The 12249-nt window shown below is 39.7% G+C and overlaps 1 protein-coding gene across 1 annotated transcript; it reads left to right on the top strand.

Annotated features, from left to right (window-relative positions):
* The first annotated feature begins 4033 nt into the window (after window positions 1-4033).
* Window positions 4034-10488, top strand: LOC115820420 (vesicle-associated membrane protein-associated protein B-like). Its single transcript, XM_030783999.1, has 6 exons — window positions 4034-4234; window positions 5890-6042; window positions 6569-6672; window positions 7185-7265; window positions 7367-7543; window positions 7829-10488. The coding sequence occupies exons 1-6, from the start codon at window positions 4177-4179 to the stop codon at window positions 7994-7996; spliced, it is 741 nt and encodes a 246-aa protein (XP_030639859.1). The 5' UTR covers window positions 4034-4176; the 3' UTR covers window positions 7997-10488.
* The last annotated feature ends 1761 nt before the right edge of the window (window positions 10489-12249 follow it).

Genomic DNA, 12249 nt, shown 5'->3' with positions numbered 1-12249 from the left:
AAGTAGTCCAATAATTTGGTTTCTAAGAGACAGCATAAACAAAGACTAAAATATTGTACATTTGTGATTACCTGCAGAAGTCTGCAAACTGAAGACAGTCACCAGCACTAAAAGACAAAGACAGCATTTTATAAATCAAGTTGCAAAGTATCGCAAAAACATAGGCCTCTCTTGACAGTTTTTTTTCTCTGAAATTGTACTAAACTGAGTAAAGCTTATTCAGATCATTGTATCTCTTGCTCTCACAAGAGAGAACATTTATAAAACTGTTTTATTATATGATTAGCGTACTCCAGAACATTGTGATAATATCAGTTACTTACAGGTAAAGAGAGTGAACTTGAAAGAAAGCATTGTGTTGTTGAATCTGTCAGTCAAGGTGATGAGGATGACAGTTAAGCAATCTTTTATTTATATGATTCAACAACCAAGGAAGTAGGAAACAGCTACTTCTGGGAAGTCAAAATCTTTCTCATAAACAAGTAGAAAAATGTTGCTGTGCAACTCAACAGTTGTTGTGCAAAATATTTTCTTACTGAACACACACTGGATTTCTGACAGTATACAGACAAATATTTGATACATCCTGACAGATGGCTGACAGACTTATAGTGTCTTCTTTGTGAAGGAGATTCTGGTGGTTAGCATGCATGTAAGACAGTTGCCTAAGACACAACTGAACACTCTCAAGAGAAAAAAGTACATGGAAAAGACTTAAAATGATACATCCCAGTTGGCTCACTGGATTTGGGCCAGTTCTGATCAAGTGCTGGCACTGTTGGTTAGGTCCTGACCTATCAGCATTGTACTCCATACCTATTTTCATATGTGCAGAGCACCTTTTTTAGTTTATATATACATGAACTTCCTCTGAATCCAAGCTTATGCACAATGCAGAAACAACCAACACTTTAGTTCAAAAGACTAGGCTTTACAGGTGTATCTGAGTACACTGGACCAACTCCAGTCAGCATGCATGTAAGAAATTTGCTTGGGACAAAAATCGAGGCAATTTATTTTCAAGAGAACCGTGTAGCTTGTAAAAGACTCAGACAGACGCATCCCAGTCAGCCCATTATATTTGGGCCAGTCCCCATCAGTGTTGGCACAGTCTGTCAGGCCCTAACTTAGCAGTATGGTACTGTAAAACTAGTCATAATATTTTTTGTTTGTGTATGTGTGAGCTTCATCTGGATTCAAATATATGCAGCAAATTATGTTTAAGCTAAACTTGTGTCTCTGTGTATCAGTGAGTATGTGCTTCAGTAACAAGGAGATATCAGTCTGCTTTAAGATTTAAGGTTAAGGTCTAGTAATCTAGTATTTATAACAGAATAAAACCACCAATACATTTCCTTCCAACATGCAGTGCTGATAATAACCACAACCCATAATAAAATGACTTTCATTTATTAAAATTCTCGTCAAAGACACACATAGATATTTCATTAACAAACCGATAACATGGACTTGCAGAGCTCTGGTCCCATGGACTGCACTTGAAAGAAAATATTTGACATCTAAACATATAAATATGAACACTCATTTAGCAAAGCATTAATTAATACAATTTGAAGGGAAACAGTGAAACTGGTTTTGAGATAAACAGAGATAATAGGCCATCTGGACGGTTACTTCATCATAATAAAATTTCGGGCTCAGTTTAGTGGACGGTGACCAGATAGGGTGGTTTGCCAGTGTAGCAAATTCTGTCTGGGTGTCCTGATATGATTACCATGCGTGGAAAATTTTAGTTAGGTTTTTTCCTGATGAGAAGGAACAGTAGAACAGGTTGTGCTGAGATTCCAAGTCAGTATACATTCCCGGTCTCTTGGTGTCTTTCATACAAATAAAATATGTCCAAATGACACATCAGTTATGATAAATGTTAGCAGAGAATCTCTTACATAAACAAAAAGAAAAAGAAAGTCAGACAGAAAACACACATACCTACAAACAAATACTCAAGGAAACAAGCCAAGGCAAATAAACACTGAAACTCAGATTTGATTGACGTGAACAGTCTGTCAATGACTGCATTTGATCCAGAACATGAGCTCAGTTGACAGATTACCATCTGAAAAATTTCTTCCATAACTGAAAAGAAATGCAACAAAGAAACTTTTGTCCATTAGAGCACTGAGTCCAGTTCATTCTGTCCACCTCATCTCAATTTTTCAAATGGCCATGCATGTATTAAGTCTCCATTTACTGGGTTGGTAGCACACTCCGAACCATATATACACCTGACTAACATGAGCAATCTAGTTGAGATTTAAACCTTTTGGAATGCTTTGATTATATGTCAAATGCCTGTTCTGTTTCAGTCATCCCCATGTCATGGCCACCAATATTCATATCCAGTTAGGTCTAATGGTAGCAACTTTGCACAAATGTACAAACCAGTACATGACAAGAAAATCATTCACCTGTATGTTTTGCATTAAGATCAGAGTAAAATAACCTTAAGTTTAAATGTGAATTTAACCTTGTTAAGTGTTTGAATACTGTGGTTTCTAATACACTGCGTTTTCTGCAGCTAACACAGGCTACCACTTTGAGTCCTCCATCACTGTTTATTGCCCATTGTCCTGAAGTACATCAGAGAAAGTATGAAATGGGTGTCAATGAAGGCTCAGGAGGTGAGTCAGAAAAGCAGCTCAGGACTGAGCAGCTCACTGCAGTGGCCATAAACAACTGATTTAATCAGTGCTTTTAGACTGCCTGAACACCTTAAACATCACTGTATGTTTAAGAGGAAATTCATCCAAGTAATATATTAACAGTTTCTCTCCATATTAATTACTTTGCAGACACATAGTAAGGAACTTATTTTCAGTTTTTATCATTATTTGTGTTCAGAGAAGAAATGCTCCCTTCTCTAGCTCAAAACTTATTTGCATCTCTAAACAATCAAGGACATTCACCACATTCTGCTACGGTTCATATCATGGTAGGGCAAATGACATTAGACAACAAGCTTAGCTTTAACCTTCCCCCTTGTTTAAACGTTCTTTCCTTAGGTCGGAAAACTTATTTCTAAACATGAACTGTTTGTCAGACGAAATTAAAGCTGTAAACTTCTTTTCAGATTTGAATGTAAGATTATTTCATAATGTGTTTACCTACGTTAAGCCGGGTTTTGACTTAGGTTCTACTGAGAGAGATCTGAACAATATTCGCAAAGTTGCAAGCTTTAAACATTTAAATACATAATTATGAACGAAACAGACGTCATGCATTTTATCCAACAACAGGGATATTCATAGCTCTGCTCTCACACACATTTATGTATATGAAAAAATAAGAACAAAAAAGAAAGAAAAAAAAAGAATGTGTTTTCAACTTTCAAAGCTAATGAAGACTCAACACAGATGTGTTGTGCTATCTAATGTTGCAGTACTACGTAAAACCGCACTTCGCACCACAACTTAAAGAAGAGTGCCCACCAGCGGCAAAAAGAGGTAGAAACACCTTTTAGCAATCCGAACGCACTTACAAACCCATATCTGAAATTTCTTTGTACATCGCTATTGGCGTAAAATGAAATAGGTCTGTACCATAGACAACCGAGATTCGCATGTATGTCATTCCAAACAGAGTGACATGGAACTGTGCTGATATTCATCATTGGTAAACCTGTAAAAACAGTCATGGACTATTGTTCCACCGTCCAAATCGAAACCTCATGCAGATCGCCTAAGGAGGCTATTACTACATTTCCGATAACAGATGAGTATTTCACAAAGCAGATTTCTAAATTACCGGGATGGCTTAATCTAAAAGTCGAGGGTGTGCATTAGGAACGTCTCGTTGCTGTTCTCTTTTTTATGTACAGTTTAGAGCTTTGGTTTCAGTTATACGGCTACATGAAAACTCCTGTTTCATGGAAAACCCTCTAGCGCGTTTATCCACAACAACGCACATCTATCTAGAGTTTGTTCTGAGCCGGGGACACACCTCACATCTGAGACAAGCCCTCAGATGACGTCAAGCCTCCTTCTCACCTCCTTCCTGTATTCACACAGCTGTTGTTGGCTGTCCAAGCTAAGCGACGGTGATCAGGTCTCTGGCCTGAAGCAGGACAAAACTGCGTAAAATATTTCGACAGTAATACGTGCAACAGAATTGATATAGCGCCCGTGTCCGTTAGATAGTCTTCCAAACCACTGGGATATGGCCAGGCAAGATCAGGTCCTTTTGCTGGAGCCACAACACGAACTGAAATTCAGAGGTGAGCCTTTTGGATAGGGCCTGTCAGGGTCTGTTTTATTCATGTTGGCCGTTTGAGAAAGCCCGATATCATAACACTAGTCTTGCAAAGCATTAAAAATATGTCAGTTATTCGAGGAAGTGACTAATTTTGCAAGGTTTGAATGAAAAAAAAGAAACGCTTGGCTTATAGGTAGCCACGACACTAGCTAGTACTTCTAGCATTATGGCCCGATGCGCTTCATCTATCCTGTCACTAAGCTATCCGCGCTAGCATTCCACTCCTCAGTTAGCAAGCTAGCTGTGATATGATATCATGGCCTTTGAAAAGTAAGTTAAGGCCGCCTGTCATGAAGGCACATTTCTCCGGTTTCATTAAGCTAGCGGTTAAAACGCCTACAAAATAGGAAACGTTTTAGTTAGCGGAGTAACTAAATAATAGTCTAGAATTAATGAATGATGAAATGGCGGTAGCTTGCTAGCGTTAACGCTGGCCACTTGATAAGGCGACTGCGTGGCAGTTTCCACTTTATCTTTCGCAAAGCGTATTAATCATTTTTTCCGTCTCGGTCATTTACTTGGCAGTTAGACTTGTAAAAGCATTAAAGAGAATTAAGGCAGGCAGTAGAGCGAATTTAGCAGACGTTATCAAATGAAGGGCTTTAAGTGAACGTCCTGTCCATTACACTGAGAAATTGCAGATGTTTCCGATGAGGCTGGTGGATCATCGAACATTACACTGCACGCAGTGGTCTTGTTCATTCATTCGAGAGGCTATATCGACTCCAGTATTTTTATTTTTGTCGGCCAGCGCTGGAATTCTTAGACTCTGTCAGCTTCAGTGTTGACATCTTGTACTCGCTTAATACTCGAATTTGAAACCACTGCCCGTTAGCGTTAGGGTTAGGGTTCCAGTAGTAGGTGCTGGTTAGAAGTCAGTATGCTTTAAACATACTAAAAGGAGCAGCTCAGAAACAGAACAGTTTGTTTTCATTTTCCATGCTGTTTTGCCATATTTGAAAAAAGACTTGGATCTCCTGATCAACTTATGGCCTGGTCTCAGCACACTTAACATTCAAATTGTCATCTTTCAGCTGGAACTTGGACAACATAACTGAATGATAGTTGTGAGGAACAAAAAGGTTATATATATATATTTAAAAAAAAAAAAAAAAAAAAAACAGTTCTAAAAACAACGGAAGGATTGAAGTTTTGTGTTGCAGTTGTGAAAATAAGGAGACCCGCACCATAAATTTGCAACAAACCAAACTCAGACCATTTGCTAACATGGTCTGAGTTCAGTTATTTTTAGATAGGTCTGAGGTTGTTTGAAGCATTAATACATGAAAACTCTGTTGACTGAAAGGGATAGAGTATGAAAACACCCCCAATTCTGTATCTCTCAAGTTACATGTTATACATTAAAATAGCAGTGCTCTCCTCTGTTCCTTCCTTTTGGTGACTTTAGTGGTCTGCTCCTTGCAACAAACTAGAAACTCTGGTATAGAAGGTGGTGACGGGTATAGAAGGAGTGAAAGGTTATGCCAAGAGGCAGAGGTAGGGAGCGCCTTCACAGAAAGCATGTGTCTACCAGGATTCTTTGGAACAAGGAAGTGGAGAAATTTACATGAACCAGAGGATGCATTGAAATGGGCATTCTTCTCCCTCTCTCCACAGGTCCCTTTACAGATGTGGTCACAGCAACTCTTAAGCTGTCAAACCCCACAGATAGGAATGTGTGTTTTAAGGTGAAAACCACTGCCCCTCGTCGCTACTGTGTTCGTCCCAACAGCGGCATCATCGACGCAGGGACCTCCATCAATGTCTCTGGTATGTGTATAATCAGGTTTTCACTTTGGCTTAGAGCAGTGCTTCTCAACTCCAGTCCTGGGGGGGCCACTGTCCTACACATCTTTGTTTTAACTCTCCTGATTCTCCTGATTCCACTGATCAGTTAATCAAGCCCTTGATTAGCTCAATTAACTGTGATAATGAAGATTTAAAACAAAGACGTGCAGGACAGTGGCGCCCTAGGACAGGATTTGAGAACCACTGGCTTAGAGGAACTAAACACAGAAATCAGGAACAATTCATCTGACCAAATTGTTACATTTAAAAAACAATTTTTACAAGGAAATTATGAATTTATTCTCTAATAGAAAATGTCTCCTCAGTTGTGGAATTAAAAAAAAAAAAAAAAAAAATTCCACAAGAAGGGGGTCGGGGTCAATGTGTGGGAAGAAATTTAGCAAGGCCATTTACATATAAAGCACTGTTGGAGCCATGGCAACGGCAACGACACCTAGCACGTTGTCTTTACACTAATCTGACCCTTGTGCTTTTATCTGCTCCACAGTCATGCTCCAGCCCTTCGACTATGACCCGAATGAAAAGAGCAAACACAAGTTCATGGTGCAATCCATGTTGGCTCCACCAAATATGGGGGACATGGAGGGAGTGGTGAGTATTGTAACGTGACCACTCAGATTTACAGAGCAGAAACATAACCGGCCGAGTGTTGTTGGATAGAGTTGATAGATTTGAAGCAAGCTTCGAGATCTGATGCATTTAAGATGATTCATGCTGTTGGGCAAGGTTGTGAGCTTCTTTTGTTGGATTTAGGATGTGTATTTTTCCTACATGAGTAGAGCTTCTAAAAGCTTCCAGAGCTTTCTGTTTGAAATCACAGGAGGGGTTTTCCAACTTTTCATCTAGTTAAAAACAACATTTACAGACAGCAGACTGAAGCTGAAGAGATTTAGAGGGACATGTTTGTATTGTATAGACGTCTGCTAAGCCAGTGACATGTGGAGAAGATCAGAGTGCTGATTTTGTAGTATTTTTGTCTCACTGCTATTTTAGAGAGAGACGATAGGAGATTTTTGTTTTTCTGTCCATCCCAATCTTTCCATGTACTTATTATCTAAAATTATCTCGCATTTCTTTCTTTCTCTCTCTCTCTTTCTCCACAGTGGAAAGAGGCAAAACCAGAAGACTTGATGGACTCTAAATTGAGATGTGTTTTTGAGCTGCCGGCTGAGAATGAAAAAGCTGTAAGCACTGTCATAATAGAAAACACTCCCTTGGACCCTGCAAGAGATTATTGAGAAATTAGTCATTCTCTCTCTCTCTCTCTCTCTCTCTCTCTCTCTAGCATGACAACGAGAGCAGTAAGGGGCTATCCTCCTCTGTGTCAAAGTTAGAGGCTTCCTCTCTACCCAAATCATCCAGTGCCTCACTGGATGACGGAGAGGTGAAGAAGATCATGGAGGAGTGCAAGCGACTGCAGGTGGAGGTTCAACGACTCCGAGAGGAGAACAGACAGATAAAGGTCAGATTATACCTTTTCCTCAAGTCAACAAACTGTGATGCCATGAATCAATTATGTTTTTGTTATAATTCCTATAACAAAAACAATTCCAGTGATAGTTCTGTCAACCTGAGGGTCTTTTTTTGGCTTTCTAATTGTATAAACAGCTTTGTTGACAAATTAAGTGTATATAGAATGTTCATGTGCCACCAGTTCCATGCAAACATGAGTGATCTGTCATTTGATTTTACCCATGGCAACCACTTTAGACTAATGCATCACTCTCTCTCTTTGTCTCTCTCTCAGGAGGATGATGGTTTGAGGAAGAGGAAGACCACGCTTACAACTTCTGCCGCCACCTCTTCCCATGTCTCCAGCTCTACCGTCCGGGAAGAGGGGCTTAGTACCCGTGTAATCGCTCTGTGTGTGCTGTTCTTCGTCATCGGAGTCATCATCGGCAAACTGGCCTTGTAGAGACAGACCGACAGAGGCACACAGACATACACACTCACACAAACACATATACACACAGACAAACATAGACACACACACACACACACACAGATAGATGGACAGTTGTACAAACAGTCAAACATGGAGTTGGCCGCATGCTCTGGAAACAGGAAAGAATGGGACTTGTTTAGAGCAGAATGCAATATAATAAGGGTTTATGTAGAGTGTTTAAAGTAATGGTAAAGAGAGCTATTTGATTATGTAACGACAACAACAAACTCACGTCTTGCCTTCTGATCACTATGTTGTACCCTCTGTGTAATACTCTGCCTGTCTCTGCTGCACACATACAAATCATTGTGTGGAGCAGTGACATCGTTTGTGTGCGAATGAATGATAAGCAAACCGTTTAGGTGGCGTGAGGTGTCTCTGACAACCAAACCAATCAAAGGCTGAATTAACCATTGTGTATATGTCCTTTTAAAGCTAGCTATAAAAAAACGAGAGAGAGAGAGGGAGAGAAAGAGGAAAGAAAATCACAGGGTCCTTGTTGGCGGTTGAATGGACTCTTAAAAAGAACTGAGGAAAGGCTTGGTGAACAAAGATCACATTGGAAAAAGTATAGCATGAAACAGTTTGAGATCCTGTGGTTCTGTTCTAAGTTTAATCAGTAAATTCATCCAAAGGGATCCAAAGGCAGTGATTACTGCATGTATCATTATCCAGCGTCTTCATTATAACCTCAGCCTACCTTCCCTGGTTTGACTGACTCCTTTCATATATACCTATATATTCACACACATAATCTGATTTTGACGTGTCATTCAAACTAGCCAGTGTTGTCATTAAGAAAAAACCTGTATTAGGTTTACACATCTGCAGACAGCTGAGAACACTTGCAAAAAAAAAAAAACACAGTAGATATTGCTTCCCCTTTTCTCCTTTAATGATCCACATACTAAAGATGAGATTATATATGACTTTTAATAATATATATGTATTGGGCCTTAAAGTCCAAAGTCTTCAGGCAGCCATCAACTAGTGGATCTCACTGGATGTGCTGTACTAGTGATCAGCTCTCCTGTGCACACTTTCTGACATAGGACCGGTTGAATTAATCCTGGAGTTTTAAACACTCATTCACAGAAAAGACGGGAAGAGTAATAATCAAATTCTTAATTTGCAGTCAATCAGCAGTTTGATGAAGACTGAGTTGCCCAGTGAACACATGAACACTGTCGTAGGGTTGACTGAGTCTTTTTTGAGTTGAGCAGCAAGAAGTGATCAGGATTCTAAAAAACAAAAACCAAACCAAAACAAAAAAGCTTGCTCCTCAGTCACACCACTGCAGGCGCTGGGCCTTCAGGCATTAGCATTTCATGTACATGTATAATAAGAGCCATAGAAACACTGTTTAGAGCGACTGGTATCTGAATTTGGCGGCTGCTCACTACACAGAGAATCCTGCCATCCTGATAGAGACCTAGAGACCTAAACTAGCATTAGAACAGCATCTGGATCTGTTCCTGAGACCCTGCAACACCACAATCTTCAAACGTTGGTTACCATGGTGATGCAGTAGGTAACTGTTCAGTAGTGTAGTCTGCAGCTGTGAGAGAGCTATACCTGTGGGAGTATTGTCATTTCTCTGTTTTTTGTTTGTTTGTTTTGTTTTGTTTTTCTGGCTAAAACTCATAAACACAACGCCAGGCAGAAGGATGGGGTAGAGTGTCTGCTGTCCATATAACCTCCACCCTCAGGAAAAAAGAAAAGAAAAAAAAAAGAAAAGCCATGACTACCTTCCAGCATCTGCCCTTCCACTTTGTATCTTTTCCTTCCCCTCCATGTCTTTGAATATGTTTGTGTGTGGATCTTCATACATCCATAACACTGTCTCTGTTCAGTCTGACCGTGGTAATGCACTGTGTACTGGTGGAGCTTTAACACTAATGTGGTTTCTGGCTTCATCTGAGTGTGGAAACACACGAGAGCTTTTTTTTTTTGTTCCTTCCAAAAAGGGACTCTTATTGTGTAAGTAGTTAGAAGTGGAGGGTTTTTTTGGGTCAGTTTCTTTCCCCCTCCTTTGGATCAGTGTTTTTGGGCTAAAACTGTCTTGGCTTGCACCATCCAAAGTACCCTTCACCCTTTTGTGTTTTTGTTTTTTTTTTTCTTTTTTTTAAGCTGTGTATGGACCTCCATGCGTGTGCGTGTAACTGGTGTTTAATGCGTGTTCCCGGCCAAGGTGAAAACGTCATGTGTCTGAGTGGATGAAAAAAGGAGTCTTGGGGCTAGTGACATGGTGAAGACCACCACAGAAACTTGCTACTCTTCATCACTTCAATGCAACCACAATTGGCTCCACTGTTTTGTATGTACATAAAGAAAAGACAACTACAATAAACAGATCATTGCAAAAATAACTTCATAGGGAACTAGTCCATTGCCTAAAACAAAGCAACCTTGGTGGGTGATGTAGCGTCTTAATAAATTCAATAAATAAACCAAAACAGCTCCTCCTGACTGCCTTCTACTTTTTTTTATACGATTTGAGTGAAGGCATCTATTTTAGGTAACACCTGCTGAGAAAATAGTTTGAATATATATGAATATTATATATGAATATGCTTATATAAACTTTAAATTTAAGTTGTCTGTAAAGAAAGCAGCATCCTCTTCAGAGGTGCAACATATGTAATAAGATGTTGTTAATGGACACTAAGAAGGTTAGGAGTTATTCCTCATTATTTGCTTAGCATGTTAAGGTTGTAGGACTGACCAGTGATGCAGTGGTCTTCAGCAGTCCCAGAGGTGAGTATAGTGACACTGCAATACTGCAGTGTATATAATTATCTGTTACTGTGTAAATGCATCCTCTGAATGGGTCCTCTGTGTATAACCCTGTAATACCCAATAACCAGCACAGTGTTAATCAGCTGAGACTTTTCCCTGAGGTTTCACAGTAACTGGGTTATGGCTGACACAGGCTGATTTAGAGTCAGTGAGACTCAAACACAAACAATCTAAATTTACTCTGAATAAAACTGAAATCAGCAACTGGGTTATGGCTGGCACTGAGACTGATCTCTAGTCAGTGAGACTCAAAGGCCTAATGTGCTGACTTCTCCCTGGGTGCATTTTCAAATGAGCGATGAAATATGACACTGATTCACTGGCACACCCAGGCATCACACCTCTGGTCACCTGTCTGTCTCGATCAGGTAGTTATATTACTGACTCCATTTCTCTCATGTGCTGTGTTGGATACCACTGTGTCAGTGCAGGCATGCACTATTTTAAATCTCACTCTTGTCCACTTTGGAATCACACATTGCAAACCACGTTTAAAATGGTTAGAATAATTTCAATGTCTGAAATGCTTTGAGTGTCAAAACAGGGCAGGGAACATGTCAGAGGCAGCTGCAAAAATGTCTTTAAAGATCCTCAGGTAAGAGCTCAGATTTCATGTTACTAACAACGTATTTCTAACTCACCAAAAGAAGGCACATTATAGGAATTATGTATGCAAGAGTACACATGAGTAAGAGTACACATGACCTTTCACCCTCGATCACAATTATAAGATTTGCTCAAGTGTGATATCACAGAGGGAACACACCGTGCCTTTTTTTTTTTAAGACATTACCCACCCACTAATCTCTCACAAGTCAAAAATGTCTCTGTCTCCAAAACTAGTATCAGAAATCTTTCATCTCCTCTGCAGTATTCATGCTAAACAGAGGTTTATATGAGTAATCATTGGTGTCGTTTCTGTGTGTGTTGTTCATTTGCATGGGATGTCCTCTCTACTGTGGATGTGACTTGTGTGTCTGTTGTCAAAGACACAGTTCCAATCAGTAGAAAGCAGAAAGAGAAAAAAAATTATTCATCTTACTATCAAAGCCAAGTAATTGGATTTGGACACTGATTATTCAGGTTTGGAGTGGTAACTTAAATATGTTTACTGGTGACATGTGAGTTTACATCACTCCCCTCTGTTTCCCACCATCTACACCAATGACTAGTCTCGATATACCGTTTGTTTATGGTTAGATCCATGATAAAGTTGATTTAAACAAACAGAAAGTACTCCAGGTTTGTGTTCGAACTGAGAGAGGTTTGCGATTCACCGCATCATGTTTTCTGGAACACCACAGTGTTTGCTTTCTAGAGACAATCATCATGTTTATGTTCCTGACAAATCCTTCTACCTAATCCTGCCGAATTCCCTCTACCCTTCCCCTCTTGTGTGGACAGCTGTCTTTTCCTTTCAAGAT

The sequence above is a fragment of the Chanos chanos genome, chromosome 9 (genome assembly GCF_902362185.1).
Source record: "Chanos chanos chromosome 9, fChaCha1.1, whole genome shotgun sequence".
In the NCBI taxonomy this organism is placed as follows: Eukaryota; Metazoa; Chordata; class Actinopteri; order Gonorynchiformes; family Chanidae; genus Chanos; species Chanos chanos.
This window is presented reverse-complemented; position numbering and strand designations above follow the sequence as displayed.